This window comes from Elephas maximus, chromosome 1 (genome assembly GCF_024166365.1).
Source record: "Elephas maximus indicus isolate mEleMax1 chromosome 1, mEleMax1 primary haplotype, whole genome shotgun sequence".
In the NCBI taxonomy this organism is placed as follows: Eukaryota; Metazoa; Chordata; class Mammalia; order Proboscidea; family Elephantidae; genus Elephas; species Elephas maximus.
This window is the reverse complement of record NC_064819.1, coordinates 18331917-18351121: the sequence shown is the minus strand read 5'-3', so window position 1 is coordinate 18351121 and position 19205 is coordinate 18331917. Positions and strand designations below refer to the sequence as shown.

The 19205-nt window shown below is 38.7% G+C and overlaps 1 protein-coding gene across 1 annotated transcript in view; it reads right to left on the bottom strand.

Moving 5' to 3' along the window:
* PAK2 (p21 (RAC1) activated kinase 2) overlaps positions 1–19205 on the bottom strand; it is an 84796-nt gene that overhangs the window by 10143 nt on the left and 55448 nt on the right. Inside the window, exons 3-11 of the mRNA XM_049879664.1 lie at positions 11861–11961; positions 11348–11495; positions 9632–9663; positions 8530–8637; positions 6820–6952; positions 5517–5580; positions 4329–4377; positions 3711–3823; positions 1895–2012 (exon numbers count right to left, since the gene is read on the bottom strand). Coding sequence (XP_049735621.1) covers positions 1895–2012; positions 3711–3823; positions 4329–4377; positions 5517–5580; positions 6820–6952; positions 8530–8637; positions 9632–9663; positions 11348–11495; positions 11861–11961 — 866 coding nt within the window. The remainder of the gene's footprint in view (positions 1–1894; positions 2013–3710; positions 3824–4328; positions 4378–5516; positions 5581–6819; positions 6953–8529; positions 8638–9631; positions 9664–11347; positions 11496–11860; positions 11962–19205) is intronic.

The following is a 19205-nucleotide window of genomic DNA, read 5'->3' as shown; positions in this document are numbered from 1 at the left end:
GGCTCACTGCCCTGGGAAAAGGATGACTTACTCATACTGTGAGTATGCTGTCTTTCCAAATTCGACTCTTCTAATGTTGTCTATGGAATATACGAAGCCTGAGTTCAGAGGAGACTATGAATGAGTCGTATCTCTGCCCTGATTAATTAAAACCCTAAGAATATCAGTCTTCAATGCTCTCATTTGTAAAATATAACTATAGTCTGTAACTTCTAGGCTCTTTCACTATTTTGTAAATGTGCACAGGCTCTTTAGAAATAATTTCAATGGTAAAGGATAAACTTGTGATCACTCTCATCTGAATCTGAGCTATTGAGAAGTCTCATCAGTGCAGGCTAGCAAGGAATGTGTAAGATCTGGGTGGTCTGGTTCCAGTCAGCTGTTCATCAGCGTGATTAAGGATGTACGCTCCACTGCTGCTTCTACGACAGGCTTTTAGATGAAGCTGGACACCAATGACCAGAAAATTACTTTCCTCTTATGCCACATTTCAGAAAGCATTTAGTCAAAAAGTGGAGAAAAACTCCTCGCTTCCTCAAATACAAGAAGGAGATGATATATTTTTTAATGTGTTTGCCCCAGTGCTTTCAGACATCAACTCGGCATATAAATCGTAAACCTGGAAACAGTTACTCCCATCAGAGAAGAACAAGTAGTCTGCCTATTGTTCATAACAACTAAAAATCTCATTCAAGATACTCTGATTTTCATTCAAGGCAACAGTTAGATAAGCAGTGCATTACCACACTGTGTTTACCAGGCATTTAAGCAGATTTCTGAAAAGAACAATCCCCAGAAAAATACTTCTACAAATAAATAGAAACCATTGTCACAAATTTTCTATTGTGGCTTATGGAAGAAAACCCAACTTAATTACAATTAGAGAAATTCCTAAAATAATTACTCTTGATATCAATTATGAAAAAAAATCATTAGAAAAGCAAATTAAGTATTAACAGATAAATTCTTGTTAAGTTTATGTCAGCTTTTAAGTGACCAAAGCAATCTTTGGTAAGATTAATCATAACTATTAAGTAACGGTTCTTACTTTCTTCCCTCCTGAAAGAAGGAGCATAATTCAGAATTAAAACTGTCAAGAGTATTTTATTAAAACCCCTTAATAAAAGCTGAAGAGGGCAAACATTTTATGTATTGTTTGCACATGAAGGAAGTTTATAATTCATTTATGTACTACTGTATAACTGCTGAAAGCCGAATCATTGAAAATACAACAGTCTTAAAAACATTTACAATTTTGCCCTTTGTGACAATATTCCTTGATGTTACAAGAAAAGCAGTTATTGATGACAATAAGAAAGCATTACCTTAAGTCTGATTGTAGGCAAAGATTAGATGGAAGAAAAAAGGTGTGTTTTCGACTTAGAGCAAACTGATAGCATTCTATTGGCTTAAGCAAACGGTTGTCCAGAAATTCATTAATTAATACCCAGAAGCAACCAGTTTCTTCACCTTCGGTGAGGTCAACAAAGCCAGATGCAGACTTACTGAAATGTAAGGTGAACGTGAGTCTTGCTTTGCGTGGGATATTCCCGGTTTCCACTGTTGATTGGTGTATTTTTTAATAACAACCCCTTTTACTCTCTTAAGTGTCTTGATTTGAATGATAAATTATTATGATCACCCTCTCTACTGAAATTTACCAGTGAACAGGGCTCTTCACAGGTTCTTCCTTCATCCCAAAACTATCTCACACATGAAGGAAAGGATTGGGAATGCAAACACAGGATAAAGTGGTATGGAGATACCTTGCAGAGGCTGTGGACAGAGAAAGTATCTCACACCATAAAAATTACCTGTGCAGAAAAACTTTCCCTTTTTTCATCTCTCGCTAACCCACATCGCTGCAGCTTTATCAGAAATGGCGCAAACCCACCTCTCTGCACACAGCAGCAATCTGTGCTTCGTCCATGCAGGTTTCTGTTACAACGTCAGTAAGTGACCCGCCAGCAAGGTACTCCATTACCACAAACAATTCATCTCCCACCAGGTAACTACAAGTAGAGCACACAAAATACACTCACAGTTTGACTTTTTCTAAATACAGGGTACTCTGGGTTGAAGAACATAACTGCCTACTTTAATTCCACTGACTGTCTTCAGTAAGAGCCATCTAAATTAGAATTTCTCTATGGGAGAAACCTTTCCTTCCACTGTCCCAATCCGTGAAGGTTAGTAAAGTCAATAAAATTAAAGGACAAGTTATTTTAAAAAATGGAAAGCACATTACAATGAGACCCCGCTTGGCCAGCAGGTCAAGGGAAATAAAACAGACCTTGGACCAATCAAATGGCACCAGAAAGCTTGATGGCCACAGCTGGTGAGTGCGCTGGGTCAAGTACCCTGAGTTTAGAGACAATTTAAGTAACATCCTAACAATCCTTGTTATCCGATCATTCAGATAGTAGATTAGAAATAGCCAAGTAGAAGCTGGAAGAATTCAAATATACCCTAATAATGAAACTGGGGCTTGAGAGCTAGGACGAGAACAGGAAGCTGCTATATAACAGCAAAGAAAAAGAACTGACAGTCATTATAAGTAGTCTGAATAATTTTAAAGTTAAACTATGCCCACAATTTTAATGAGTGTTTACACAGATTGTTCCAATTAAAATAACCCTATACGGTAGACATTTTTAGTCCTGTTTTACAGATAAAGAGACTGAGGTTTGGAGAACTTAAGTAACTCGTTCAAGGGCACATAGCTAGAAAGTGACAGACTCAGAATCTATAGCCAGGTGTAAGTGACCCCAAAGGCTGTGGCTTATCTTAACCAACAAGCTAAACTGACTTAAAATACTATTTTAAAAAGCAGATGATTTTTGGTTTAAATCTTCAAGTACCAGGAAAATTTATTTCTATGAACATGGTCCCTTTAACTAGAGCTAAAGTTTAAAAAAATGTATTATTTATTTTCTCATTCTAAAGAAATTTAAATATGGAAATAAGATCATCACTCATGCTCCTCTCAAATATAATCACTATTCTAACTTTCATTTATTTTCTATTTTTCTTTCACTCACATATATGAGGCGGTCTAAAAAAAAAAAAAACATAACTTGTAATAACATACATAAGTTTCTATTCTGCTTTTTGTTCTGCTATTTAATATGAATTCCGGAGTTAAACATGAGCCCTGGCGGTGTAGTGGTTCAGAGCTCACTGCTAACCAAAAGGTCGTCAGTTCAAATCCACCAGCTGCTCCCTGGAAACTCTATGGGGCAGATCTACTCTGTCCTATAGGGTCGCTATTAGTCGGAACCGACTCAACAGCACCTAACAACGATGACAAGTTAAATGAGGTTTTAATATACACTATTTGCCCATGAAGGATAGCATTTGAAATTAAAAGCTGATCTACAAGTTTAAAAACCGTGTGGCCAGTCACCCCTCTCAAGACACAAATCACAGCCAACTATTCCCTGACATTTCCGCTTTTGATCACTTGCCACAAACATAAGTACCATCAGCAATAACCATCATTCATTCGTCTTCTCTCACCTGTCAAGTGATATCCAGGTACCTACTAAGCTGTATATGTGCTATTTTCTCTCTCCCCATTCTCCTTCAAGCTTACTTCTCAGCACTGACATTTTGCCCTAGTTTAACTTAAGTGGCTAACCCCCTACCCCAAGCCATGAAACTTAGAATTTCTATTTTTATCCTTACATTTTGGAAATATGGATATTTACCTGTCTAAGAAGTTAACTATGTTGGGATTCTTTAATTCTTTCATTACCAGAATCTCATTAATGATCAATTCCTTCTTGGGTTGTTTCTGTAAATTTATCTGTTTGATAGCAACCTATAATGAGAACAGGATTAAAAAATTCAGAACAGATGTTCTAGCTCTTTTAGAAAATTATATACACCAATCAGTTCATAATTTAACTTTCTGTGTATATACTCTATTATACAACAAGACCTGTAACTTATTCATAGGTAGTACTTTTACTTCCACGGTGCCTATACACAATGTTTTGCAATACTTGGAGTCTAAAAATATTTTTAGATTTATCTTGAAGTTGATTAACCAACCTAAGGTCAGCCCGGTACCGGGAATTAATCCTCTTTCCATTCCAAGCTGGGAAAATGATCTTTTTATTTGTTTGTTTATGAAACTCAACCCATAATTCCTTCTTTGTTCCTCTTAATGAGCAAAGTACTATAAAATTATACACAGCGTTTCTGAAAACATACTCAATTTAAAAAAAGATTCCTATTGACTATTCTCAGCTTTAACTAGTTCCCTCCTACACTAAAAGCCAATGGTTACACCTAGAAATATGGTAAATATGGAAGAAAGCTACCTCCTGTCCCAATGCCACATCAGTAGCAGTGAAAACTGTCCCAGAAGCACTAGGAGGAAAAGAGAGACAATTAGATTTAAGGTTTCAAATCACTATCATTTTTCATATCCAAAGACTTCATACACTTACAACAAAAGAATTAAAGAACATTTTTAAAACTTCAAGAAAGAAGCAATCTTTGTAGCCAAAACACAACAGAAATATTTCAGAAATACAAAAAAGTGTGAAGAAAAATATAACATACAGCCATGAATCCACTTCCCAGGCTAGGAATTAAAGCATTATAAATACATCTGAAGGTCCTGTGTGCCCGCTTCCTGGCAGCACTCTCCTCCCAAAGGTAACCTGTATCTGGTGCTGACGCTGTGTCCGATGTGCATCACTTCCGTGCACGTCTCCATTCGTGCTTGAATTACATAGGGTGCCGCTGCATATTCAGACAGGATACGCTTGGCGTAATTTTTAACTTCACATAAATGGTTTCATTTGGATGTACTTTTGGCAGCTTGCTTTTTTCATCCCACACTGCATTTGTGATACCCCTCCATACGGAGAGGCATTACTCTTGCTGACCCATTTTCTCTGCTGTACGGATACACTACGGCTTATCCACTATTCTGCTCATGAGTATCGTTTTCACATTCTATTAAAATCAATGTTGCAACAGAATTTAGTTTTAAAAAGAAATTCTTAAGGATGTTTTCAAAAAACGTTCAAGATCTCTTTCCAAATTCACTGAACTCTTTCCAGAGATTAATAACATTAAAAAAATTCAAGATGTACACTTACTCCCAAGCAAGAAAAAAAAAGTTCAGTTAGTGGAATTTAAAAATACAAGTAATTGGACAAAAATCAGAGGATCAGGAGAACCAAAGATGATATATGTTTCACTGCATATCATCTAGCAGTGTGTTGTTTTTAAAATATATTTGGTGGGCAATTTTCCCATCCACCTAATCCTTTACCACCAAGGGGTAATATGAAAAAACAGTAATATGAAACCAAGCTAGCAGTACAGTTTTTTAACAGCGTCTAGAAATAACTGCATTATCATCTATTTACACAAATCCCCATGGGCACTGGTCCTAGCATACTGTTAAAGTGCTCAAGGTCAGCAGGCCACAGAGATGTCATGTGGTACATCCAGGAAGTAGTGAACATCGTGGCAATACAGTCACAAATACTTACCCTTGTCCAATTTTTTCATATCTTGTATATTTTTTCTTGGGGTCACCTATGCTGACGATAGTTCCTATTTTAAACAGTAACAACAAAAATTGGAAGCTTAGTCAAGCATTCTGAAATTGTAAATTAATTGCGATATCACTATTTCTTTTAATAAGCTCCACTTGTTTTAGAACCGTGGTTTTCAAACGTAATATTAAGTTTCAAAAATATGTTTGAAACCCAAAACACTAACCATTTACCATCAGAAATAATACATGAAAGATATCCACATGAATGATAAACCCTAACTGGCTTTTCTGACTCTTCAAGTATATCCTGTATCTTTCAATATATTTAGGAAACTACTTATCACTATTAAAGATTAATACAAACTAATCAGACACCTGTTTCAGGCAAGTCTACAAAGTCAAGACTAAGAGACGGGTTTTAAAACGAGGACGCTGGGCATAAAATCAGCGTGATCTACTTCCAACAAATCAGCCATTAAAAACCCTAGGGAGCACAGTTCTACGCTGACATATGGGGTCATCATGAGTTGGAATCGACCCGATGGCAACTAGTGGTAGTGGGTAGAACACCAGATTAAAAGCAGGTTTATACCTGAAAGCACTAAGAAACCAAGAGCAAATAAATGCAGAGCATACAAGTGTTTTAAACAATCGTCTATGAAGTATTTTTCCTTGATCCTTCTAGGTTAGCGTTCTTTATCTTCAAACTACGGCTGCAGTGATTTGCAATCAGATGTTATCACTACCCTCTCCCTGGCACTGGATGCATTATTTCCAATACTTGATCCAGGCCAACAATAACTGATAGATTAAAAGGGGGAGGAGAAAAAACATTTTTCCCCAGACTAGATTTTATGCCTACACACATATCTATATAGGAAGACCTCTGTTTCATTATTTAGGGACATTTTGTAGATTCCCACTGAGAAGCTATATGCATGCAAAAATATCTACAAACCTCTTCTTATAACATTTCCAACAACTGTGCCTTAGGTTCAACCCTTAGTGGAAAAAGTATTGCTCCCAAAGGTACCGACTCCTGCAGAGACACACTGCTCACTAGTCAACACATGCTATCTTTCAAATGGACTAGTACACAAGCAAAGAAGAGTATTATTTTGGATTCACCAGACTGTAATTGAAGCTACTGTTCCTATGAGAAAACAATTTATTATTTGTTAACAATTTCTTTATGCTTTAAGCCAAAACACATGGTATAAATTGAAATGCATCTGCACCAAGTGTTTTAAGAGCTGCTAACACTTTAAAAATAATACACAATGCAGTCAACATACTTAATTTCTCCATAATCTCTTCGTCTGTCATCTTGGTCTTCTTTTTCTGTTTGTCTGAAGGCTTGGCACCACTGTCAACATTAGAATCACCAACTGGTGCAGGAATAGGATCGATTACAGACCGTGTATAAATCTGCAGAGAGACAGCACATTACTGAGGTTTGAGGAAAAGTCTTCTCAGATATGCTTACTGGGACACTACTGAGTTCTATGATTTTTAACCAAAACTAAGTTGTTTCTTCCACCGTTCTAAAGAATAAAAATAATATTTTCAGACTATAAAAGACATGTAACTAAGAAGAATGTAACCATGAAGTCTTTTTTCTTTGGTACAACATATACTATGACATGCTGACAATGTAGCAGAAAAAAGCACGAGCTTAAAAACTAGGTTAAAAAAAGAGAAATTTGTTTTTACACAAATATAATTGCTACCACTTCATTTCAAACACTTAGTTCTAAAGGGTAAGAACCAGGCTGCTAACCAAAAGGTTGGCAGTTCAAATCTACCAGCTGCTCCCTGGAAACTGTACAGGGCAGTTCTACTCTGCCCTACAGGGCTGCTATGAGTCAGAATCAACTCAACAGGAATGGGTTTGGTTTTGGTTTTTTATCATTAGATCAGGATCCAATGCAGTCCTCAAAGCCCTAGCTGTCAGCTGTCCTACTGCCTCATCACACTTCCCTGCACAGAGGCTGCCCTCCCACTTTCCTAGAATGAGTACAGGGAGACCACCTCACCCCACTCCCTTGCACACAGTCTGCGCCCCACTAACTAGTGTTAGTGCAGGGAGATCACCTCACCCCACTCCCCTGCACAGACCTGCTCCCCATTGACTAGTGTTAGTGCAGGGAGACCACCTCACCCCATTCCCCTGCACAGACCTGCCCCCCACTTTCCTAGAATAAGTACAGGGAGACCACCTCACCTCACCCCCCTGCACAGAGCCTGCCCGCCACTGACTAGTATTACTGCAGGGAGACCACCTCACCCAACTCCTCTGCACAGACCTGCCCCCACTTTCCTACAATGAGTACAGGGAGACCACCTCAACCCACTCCCCTGCACAGACCTGCCCCCCACTTTTCCTAGAATGAGTACAGAGAGATCACCTCACCCCACTCCCCTGCACAGACCTGCCCCCCACTCTGCTAGAATGAGTACAGGGAGACTATTTCACCCCACTCCCCTGCACAGATCTGCCCCCCACTTTCCTGGAATGAGCACAGGGAGAAGAGCAGGACTCACAGAAGCTCTCTCCTCTGTCTCCAACTATGTCATCATTGTTAAAATTCTCCCACAGCTGTTTAGGAACTTCACTCTCGGCAGCCTCCTAAAGGACATGAAGGCTTTCGGAGAGATGTAAAATGGTAGGTAAAATACCTAATTTGAGTAAAGAGGTAAGATTTAAGTTTTAGATATACTGAGGCAGTTATCTGCACTGAGACTGAGAAAGTAAGAAAAACAGATGAACTCTTTGGAAGCAAAGGTGTAATACAGAAAGAAAAAAACTTTTAAAGAGGCCATGTGATTCTTATTTTTTAAAAAGTAGCTTTTTGATGAGTGGCCATTAAGTGAAGATCTAGTTAAATTTCGCCATACTGAAATGTTTGAAGCCTGGAAACTTTTAAAAATAATCATTAGAGATTATGTAACGTCAAACAGAGACAGGTGCACGCACACAGCCAATTCACGGATGGAACACTCACTGATTTTGTGTGATCCGGTCGTGGGGCGATGACAGGAGGGGCAGCCTCTTCGTCATCATCGTCTTCCTCTGCTACTAGTGCGGATGTCTCTGAGCCCTTTGCATTCAACTGCATTTGTCACATGAGCAAAGTCAGGAAGGCAAGTGAAATGAAGGTAAAAACAGTAAATTAAAATACGACTATTTTTTAAACATACTTGAGGAAACTGATTTAACAGCTCATTTCAGACCGATAAAGCCTCACTGGTTCTGATCTAATTATTTTTAAAAGTAAAGATAATCTTATACAAAAGCTATGGCAAAGTTAGTTTATGAAATAAATGCAAGTGGTAAATATAAAATATTCTCAAGAGAGGACTATACCCTTTTAACAAGCATACATATGCAATGCCCTAAAAGTAAATCGGAATTTATCTGTTACTAAATGACCTAAAACAAGGATCATCTGGGGCTTCTCAAAGTTAGAGGGTCGTTTTGGGGTCATTTAAAATTGCCAGCTTCACCAGAAAAGGTGTTGGTTAGTGACGCAAAAGGGGAAAGAATGAATCTTCGTGAAGAGCTGATTACATGCCAGGTGTACGCTAGGGAGAGCTTTCCTGTCTGCTCATTTAGCCCTCATACAGCTCTAGGAGGCTGTTTCCTCCTGAGGAACTGAAAATGAATAAAATATGATTCTTTCCAGGAGGTAAGTGGGCATATAAGATAACCTAGGTAAGGTTTCAGCCAACTCTGAAGACTGTGACAATTTCCAATTGGCCAGTGTGTTTCTGTAGTCTATATTCAATAGAAAGGTACCAGAAGGAGGATGGGGGAGGAAGAAAGAGGAGAATGCTCTCAAGTGCTTTGTATTCATGTTTGTATGTGAAATATAACCGAAAGGAGCTAACTGCTCTAAAGGTCATTATAAATTTTAGTTACTTTAAGTATTTTATTTATTTAATATGGCTTCTTCAACTAATCTAGAGGCTAGCTAAAAACATCTGTTAAATAGTTATTTATTTCTGATGGCTACAATTCACTTTAAAGAGGGAAATAAAAACCGAGATTTGTTTTGGGTAACCTAAATTAAAACAAGAGCTACAAGAACGAACATATTAACTTACTGCTGGTGTTCCAGATGGGAAGCCATCTTTCTCTGAATATGAAACAGAAAACAATACGAAGTTAATTCAAGAAATAAAACAACTTCTATATAATAAAAGAGAAAAAAAAAATCAAGCAGACCAAGTAAACTGTTCGTAGACTGATTTTAAGTTGGATTAAGTCTTGAGAAAAATGACAATATCAGCATTCAATCAAGAAGAATTTATACAAGATCAAGGGCTACGAATCTCGAATTGTAATGGAACTCTGTATATTTACCAAAAATCACTCAATCGTACATTTAAAATGGGTGAATTGTATGGCACGTAAATTATACGTCAATAAAAATTTAAAAATTATTAAAATTATTTTAAAAACCATACCTGCCAATCTGTATTTATTAAAACAAAACAGAAGTTTATTCACAAAGACACATTCCTCAGAAAACTGCCTATCAAGGAATGTAAAGCATTCAGAAAATGGCAACTATGCAAAATAAAATTCTTCACATAAATCTTGATCAAGAAAAAAAGCAAATCTTTGAAGACGGTTAATAGAGATTAAATGCTAAAATACTTATTCTGGAGTTTTCAAGAACAAGTTTTGTTTTTTTTTTTTTCTTTTAAAAATACCCAGAGACTTTAATGTATATAGAGGATGAAGGAAAAAAAAAAAAAAAAACCCCACTACCGTCAAGTTAATTCTGACTCATAGCAATACTACAGGACAGAGCAGAGCTGCCCAATACGGTTTCTAAGACTGTAAATCTCTACGGAAGCAGACTGTCACACCTTTCTCCCACAGTGTGGCTGGTGGGTTCGAACCGCCGATCTTTCGGTTAGCAGCTGAGTACTTAAGCACAGTGCCACCAGGGCTCCTACTGGATGAAAGGAATCTACTATTTCCCAGACAAACGTTGATTAAAAACAAAACAACTTTATTAATTTCTTGCGACTTACTAGTTGACACAGAGATTTCAGAGACAAGTCTGACCTTCTCCTAAGGATGTACTAGACTAACCAAAGGGTTGGCAGTTTAAATCCACCCAGCGGTTCTACCACGGAAGAAAGGCCTGGTGATCTACGTCTATTAAGACTACAGCTAAGAAAACCTTGTGGAGCGGTTCTACTCTGTAACATACAGGGTTGCCATGGGTCAAAAGTGTCTTGATAGCAATGGGTTTAGTTTTGGTTTTGGCAATGCATAGGCTTATCCGGGTCCTGATCAGAACAAGTAAACCGTTTTTTGATATTCTAACTCTGACGTATATATCCTTTTAGGTTCTAATGCTTATTTCACGCATTTATAGATTTGATGAGTCTCAATTCTTGACTGGACTTAAACATTTTCTATTTTAAAGTCTGTGCATTTATGTAGTAAAACCACCTTCCTCCTGTCTAACAAAGCATTTCTCCTACAAATCAGTATTCTTTCCTCCTATTGCTAGAAGTCATTCAAAAGCAACAAGGAAACCGGGGTGGGGAGGAGCCAAAACATTCAAGAACTCCATTTTTTTTTTTTTTTTTGCAAAACCAGGAAGCTAATACAATCCCCCGATTCTAACGTATCCACAAGAGCTGCCCCAGTCAGTTTACGAAAGGCATAGTGCGTGCAGGGGAAAAAACAAAGACAAAGAAGCACAGCCTAACTTTGTCTTTCGAGAAACCATCTTTTTATGGAGAAGCGCCTCACAACTCCAGGATCCTATTGTACTCAGCCTTTCACTGATGTCTTACCAGGAGGAGTAAAGCTCAGGTACTTCTGCTTCACCGTGTTGGAGTCATAGAACTTTAGCACATCCAGCACAGCCTGAGGGTTCTTCTTCTGCTCTAGTTTGGTGATGTTGGAAGTCTGCAGTAACCGAGCCCACTGTTCTGGCATGCCCTGAGGAGATATTCAGAAACTAGTTGTTGTCTTTGTTTTTTAATTGCTCTAATAAAATCAATTTCCAGAAATAAATGACAAAATACATAAGGAAAGTCAATCTGACAGAATTGTAGGTTTGACTAAATTCTAAAAGGTCTAGTTTTCTAAAAAGTCTTTTTTCTGAAACCTATTTTGCATGATTATAATTAACAGACTCAGCTTCCCTAGGAAAAGAGATACATCCAACCACAAACATTTTCATAAGAAATAAAAAAAAAAACAGGAAGAATTCAGTCAATGTACAAACAGGAAAGATAGCTTCCAACTCAGTACTGAAGAGGAAGGCCTCAGTACTCGCAGATGAGACCTGACAGGCAACTTACAGTGAATTCTCCAGTAACAGCATCGAAGCCGACATGGATAGTGTGCTCAAAATCTGAGGGAGGAGAAATTTCTGGCCTTTCCTTCTCTTTCTTCTTACTTCCTAAAGGGTATATTAAAAAGAATTAGCCCATTTAAATGAGGTTAAACTAGGCATAACAATACTCATAATCATGTTTATATTTTTCCTAAAACAGATTTGGAACAAAGTTGTTCCAGGAAACAGATTTGAACTACAAACAATGGCTGATGGGAAACAAAGTTGGACTACATAGGGAGAGGAAGGAGTTCTAACCCATCCTTCCATGAAGCCAGAGAGGAGGCCGAGGGACCAGACAGCGTCCTGATAAGAGGCACACAGGTTGATAGGCACCAGCCCTGAACACAGGGCACAGGGCAGAAGATATTCCTTACAAAAGCAAGACCCCCCAGATACTAAGCAATTTGGAAAACAGTATATCAGAACCAATTTCCATCCAACTATTTTCATCCAGAGAGTAAAGGTTTATTACTGTTGTTGTTGTTGGGTGCTGTTGAGCCAGTTCCAACTCATAGCAACCTTATGCACAACGAACGAAAAGCTGCCAGATCCTGCACCATCCTCACAATTGTTGCTATGTTTGAGCCCTTGTTGCAGCCACTGTGTTAATCCATCTCTCTGAAGGTCTTCCTCTTTTTCACTGACCCTCCACTTTACCAAGCATGGTGTCCTTCTCCAGGGACTGGTCTCTCCTGACAACACATCCAAGGAGCCCTAGTGGTGCAGTGGTCAAGTGCTCAGCTGTTAACCAAAAGGTCAGTGGTTCAAACCCACCAGCTGCTCAGTGGGAGAAAGGTGTGGCAGCCTGCTTCCGTAAAGATTACAGCCTTGGAAACCCTATGAGACAGTTCTACTCTGTCCTATACGGTTGCTGTGAGTATCAGAATTGACTCAATCACAACAGGTTACATTACTATGACTATGTAAATAACATAGCCTGTAAAAAACCGAACCAAACCTGTTTATAATATACACAGTATATTACTTACGTAGTCATAGTAATGTAACCCATTACCGTCCAGTCGATTCCAAGTCATAGCCAGCCTACAGGACAGAGCAGAACTGCCCCATAGGATTTCCAAGGAGCGGCCAGTGGAATCGAATTGCCAACCTTTTGGTTAGCAGCCATAGCTCTTAAACACATAGTTTATAACGACCACGTTTCCTTTCTAGTATAATCCTCAACACTTCCCTTCTTTTGGAGTTAATAAATGTGTTAAAAGATTTCCCAGTTTTTTTTGTGTTCCCATTGCCAATTATTTTTGCAAGGTTTCTGCCACATACCTATAATGACACTCTCTGTAAATCCAAACACATCGCTTCCCTGGTGGCTCCAAAGCCAAAAGATCTCCCAGGCATAATGTCCAGAGAGCTTCCATCCTACCCTTTCCAGCAGAGAAGCGCAGAAAAGCCTGGGAAACACCCAGTAGTCGCCTGACAGGTGACCCAGAGTAGAACGAGGCCACAGTACACGAGCAGTTGGCCCTAACTCAGAAAGGTGAGGCTGATGCAGTGTGGGCTGAGACACCTGAGCAGTTAGACTTGGGATAGTGTGGCTAGGTGAGTACTGCTCAGGTGAGTGTTCCTGTGAATCTGGGAAGAAGCAATGAGGTGTGTGCAGCATCAGTTAGACTTGGGACAGTGTGGCTAGGTGAGTACTGCTCAGGTGAGTGTTCCTGTGAATCTGGGAAGAAGCAACGAGGTGAGTGCAGCATAGGTAAAGACACACAGTGACTTGGCACAGCTGTCGTTTCCAAGGTGGGACTCTGAGTCTGGTGCACTGCAGCCAGCATTCCTGGGAGATGAGTCCTGCTGCACGTCTGTGTCGCCTGGAGCTCCTGAGTGGGGGGCCTAGTATCAGAATTGTGTGGATGGCCTTCACAGGGAGGGAGATGTGTGATGAGCAAACAGAAACATGTGGCAACTCCGACAGGGGGACAGATGCTGAAGGGACAGGCCTGGTGTCTCTCGGAGAAAATCCGATACCAGAGTAACGTGGTAAATGCCTCCAATATTGGGAGGGAAGGTGACCATGACCAGGGCTACAAGCCACAGGGTTCAATGCTGTAATGGCTAGGCCAGTTCCTTCACTTAGGGAAACTAGAGGCAAAACACTAACGGAAGGAGCCAAGCAGGGACACCAATATGGAAGCAACAATAAGTGTACCTAGATGGAAGGCTGGATTAGAAACAGAATTGTAACCTTCAGTAATATAGAAGAGTAGTAACAACAACAATAAAGAGGAAAAAGAACAATCTATAGAGAAGGGGAAGAATTTAATCTCTGGATTTATCAAAGTTAAAAACAAAAACCAAAAACTTAATGTCCCAAAGACAAAAGACAACTACAAAGCAATGAAGAGACAAGAAAGGATGGCTCATGCAAATGATCAAAATAAGGGGATAGAACCGTCTCTGGGGAAGAACAGATAATGGAATTACATGACAAAGACTTTAAAGCACTGGTGTTTAGTATGCTCAAAGAGATAAAGGAAAACAGAAAAAGATCTAAAGGAAATCAGGAAGACAATATAAGAACAAAACAAGAATTTGAATAAAGGATAGGAAAAAAAAAAATAGAAATACTGGAGCTTAATAGTAAAATAACAGAAATGAACAACTCCCTGGAAGGACTCAGCCCCAAAACCAAAACCACTGCTGTTGAGTCGATTCCAACTCATAACGACCCCATAGGGCACAGCAGAACTGTCCCATAGGGTTTCCAAGGCTGTAATCTTTACAGAAGCAGACTGTGACTGGTAGGTTCAAAATGAACTTTTTTGGTTAGCAGCTAAGTGCTTAACCACTGTGCCACCAGGGCTCATCTTCTTGATTCACCCACCTTATTTTAACTGACAGTTCTTAACCAAATATATGTATACGTTTATATTGAAAATGTTCATTACACTCCTCAGAACTTCTTCTCATTTCCAGTGTTGCCATTTAGAAGGCCAATGCCATTTTGATTCCCATTTTGAATTACTGTTAAAAATCTGCTGACCTTATATGTGTGGGTCTATTTCTGGCTAGGAGCCCTGGTGGCGCTGTGGTTAAAACCAGCTGACCAGCTGCTCTGGGGGAGAAGGATGTGGTAGTCTGCTTCCGTACAGATTTACAGCCTTGGCTTTGGGGTTTTTTTTTTTTCCCCCTCCGTTTTCTGGTTGCTCTATTCTGTTCCAATGATCTCTTTGTCTATCTTTATGTAAATATCAAGCTATATTATTACTGTAGCTTTATAATAAATACTGAAACTATGTAGTGTAAGTTCTCTTTTTCTGTTTATAAAGTTGTTGGGCTAGTCTAGGTCCTTTGTATTTCTACACGAATTGTAGAATGAGCTTGTCAATTTCTTCAAAAAAACCTGCTGGGATTTTGGTTGGAACTGCATTGAATCTATAGATCAACTTATGGAGAACTGATTGACATCTTAACAATATTGAGTCTTCTGATCGATGAAAGCACTGTCTCCCTCCATCCATTTAGGTCTTCTTTCTCTCAGCAGTGTCTTATAGTTATCCATGTACAGAGCTTTCATTGCTTTTGTCAGATTTCTGCCTAAGTACTTCATAATTTTTGATGCTATTGCAAATCATAGCTCTTAAAACCAGTTGTCAATTATTTGTTGCTGGCATATAGAAATACAGTTGATTCTTGTATATTGACAGCATATCCTAAAATCTCACTATACTTATTAGTTCCAGTGGCATTTTTGTAGATTTCAAAGGAATTTCCATAAAGAAAATCATGGTGGTGGATAAAACTTTTTACTTCTTCCTTTCTCACCTGGATTCCTTTTATTTCTTTTTATTGCCTTATTGCACTGGCTAGGACCACCAATACGTGTTGAATAAAAGTGGTAAGAAGGGAAACCACAGTGTTTTCCTGTTTTAGGAAAAGCAGTCATCCTTTCACCATTAAGCCTGATGCTAGGTGTAAGCTTTTCAAAATGACCTTTACCAGGCTATGGACATTCCCTTATATTCCACGTTTGCTGAACACTTTGTAAGAAGTGTATGTTGGATTTTGTCCAGTGTTTTTTCAACATCTATTAAAATAAACACACTGTTCAGTTTGTTAATATGGTGAATTACATTAACTCCAAATGTTAAGCCAACCTTGCATTCCTGAAATGAAATCCTCTTGGTCACAATGTATCACCATTTATATATATTGTTAGATTCTAACAGTTACGATGAAGATAAGATCAAAGACTACAGCCTTCAGTATGGATTATACCTCAACATAAAGAAAACAAAAATCCTCACAACTGGACCAATAAGCAACATCATGATAAAAGGGGAAAAGACTGAAGTTGTCAAGGATTCCATTTTACTTGGACCCACAATCAACACCCACGGAAGCAGCAGCCAAGAAATCAAACAATGTATTGCATTGGGCAAACCTGCTGCAAAAGACCCCTTTAAAGTGTTAAAAAGGAGGACTAAAGTGTGCCTGACCTGAGCCAAAGTATTTTCAGTCACCTCATATGCATGTGAAAGCTGGACCATGAATAAGAAAGACCTAAGAAGAATTGATGCCTTTGAGTTATGGAGAATGAACAAGCCTGTCTTGGAAGTACAGCTAGAGTGCTCCTTGGAAGTGAGGATGGCAAGGCTTCATCTCCCGTACTTTGGACATGTGATCAGGAGAATGCCATCATGCTTGGTAAGGTACAGGGTCAAAGAAAAAAAGTAAGACCCTTGATGAGATGGACTGACACAGTGGTTGCAACAATGGGCTCAAACGTAGCAACAAGGTTGTTATGAGTCGGAACTGACTTGATGGCAACTAACAACAACCGCAACAAGATTTTGTACTTTATGCAAATATCTGTAGTTTTCTTGAATTGTTTTTGGTTCTGGTATCGGGGAAAAAAAAAAAAAAACTCGTTGCCATTGAGTTGATTCCGACTCACAGCAACCCTATAGGACAGAGAACTGCCCCATATGGTTTCCAAAGAGTGGCTGGTGGATTTGAACTATCGACCTTTTGGCTAGCAGCCAAGCTCTTAACCATTGCGTCACCAGGGCTCCATCTAGGTAACACTGGTCTCAAAAAAACAAGTCAGGAAGTATTTATTCCTATTAAATATTCTGGAAGAGTTTGTGTAGAATCGGTGGTATCTCTTCCTTAAATATTTGGTAGAATTAACCACTCGAGCCATCTGGGTCTTATGTTTTCTTTGTGGGAATAATTTTAACTACAAACTAAATTTTCCTAAGAGATATTGGGTTTTTGGGTTACCTGTTTCTTCTTGAGTGTGTTTGGAAATTTGTGTCTTTCAAGAAATGTTTTTGTTTTATCTAAGTTGTTGAACTTTTTGGTATACATTGGTTCATAATATTATCTTACCCTTTTAAGATCATAAAATCTGTTGGGATGCTATCTCTCTCATTCTCAATATTGGTAATCTCTATCTTTTACTTTCATCAGTCTAGCTAGAGGTATATCTTTGATTTTCTCTATTGTTCTTTTTTTTTCTACTTCATTGATTTCCATTTTGATTTTTATTATGTCCTTTCTTCCTTTGGATTTCATTTGCTCTTCTCATTAAACCAGCTCAGCTCAAGTCACTGATTTGAGATCTTTCTTTTTCTAATATGGGTACTTAATACTATAACAGTTTCCCCAATTACTGCTTCAGCAACATCCTACAGGAGTCTTAGTGGTGCAATGGTTGCTCGGCTGCTAACTGGAAGGTCAGCAGTTCAAACCCACCAGAGGCTCCACGGGAGAAAAGATCTGGCAATCTGCTCCTGTAAAGATTAGAGTTAAGAAGCCCTATAAGACAGTTCTACTCTGTTCCATAGGATCGCTATGAGCTGGAATTGACTTGATGGCACAGAATAACACACAAATATTGATGTATTGTGTTTTCATTTGGTTTAATATACTTTCTATATACGCTTTTGATTTATTTAGAAGTGTTATATTTAGCTTCCAAATATTTCCAAAGATCTGTTACTGGTTTCTAATTTAATAATGACGTTGTGATCACAGAATACCCTTCGTATGATCTAAATCCTTACAAACTTTTGTCGAGACTTTTAAAAATAATTTATTGTTGCTGTTGTTGAGAATATACACAACGAAACATACACCAATTCAAGTTTTCTATATGCAAAATTCAGGACAACGATTACATTTTTTGAGTTGTGCAGCCATTCTCACCCTCCTTTTCTAAGTTGTTCTTCCTCCATTAACATAGACTCACTGCCCCCCAAGGTTCCTGACTAACCTTTGGAGCTGCTGTTGTCAATTTACCCCATAGAGGTAAATCTTAAAGAGCATAATGCAGGCATTCTTTAGTAGTTAAGCTCAACTACTGTTTGGCTTTAAAAAGACTTCAGGGGATATCTTTGGTTTAAGGCTTAAAGATTATCTTAGGGCAACAGTTTCAGGGTTCATCCAGCCTGGGCTCCATGATAATTTGAAATTCTGTTCTGCATATTAGCCCTTTTGATCAGCATTCTCCTACCGAATCTTTGCTCAAAATGTTCAGTAATGGTAGCCAGGCACCATCCAGTTCTTCCAGTCTCTGGCAAAGGAGGCAGTTGTTCACAGAGGCAATTAGCCACACATCTCATTTCCTCCTCCTATTCCTGACTCTCCCTCTTCCTCTGTTGCTCCAGGCAAATAGCAGCCAATTGTTGTGCCACGGATGGCCATTTGCAAGCTTTTAAGACCCCTGGAACTACCAATCTAGAAAGTAGAACAGAAGCACTAAACGTGTTATTAGGCCAATTAACTGGCATGTCCCATGAAACCATTACATTAAACTTCTAAACCAAAATCCCATGAGGTATCTGGCTGTACATAAGAAGCCTCAGCAGCTTCTCTTTCTCTCTCTTTTGGTCATTATTGTAAGTATATCTATCACACAATTTTTGCCAATTTAACTTTTACAGGTGTATAACTTACTGACAGCAATTAATTCATTGGCTGTACAACCCTACCCTAAAGAGACTTTAACAGGCCCAGAATATAATCTTGGTAAAAGTTCCACGTGCACTTAGAAAGAACGCGTGTTCTGTTATTGTTGAGTGGAATGTTCTATAAATGTCAATTAGGTCAAGTTGGGTTGATAGTTTTGTTCCAATATTCTATAAACGTACCAATTTTCTGTATACTTGTTCTAACAATTGTTGAGAAGGGTACTGAAATCTCCAGCTATAATTGGACTTATCTGTTTCTCCTTGAAGCTCTATCTGTTCTTGCTTATACGTTTTTGAAGCTCTGTTATTAGGTGCATAAATGTTTAGGGCTGTTCTATCATCTTGATAAACTGACACCTGCAACATTACGAA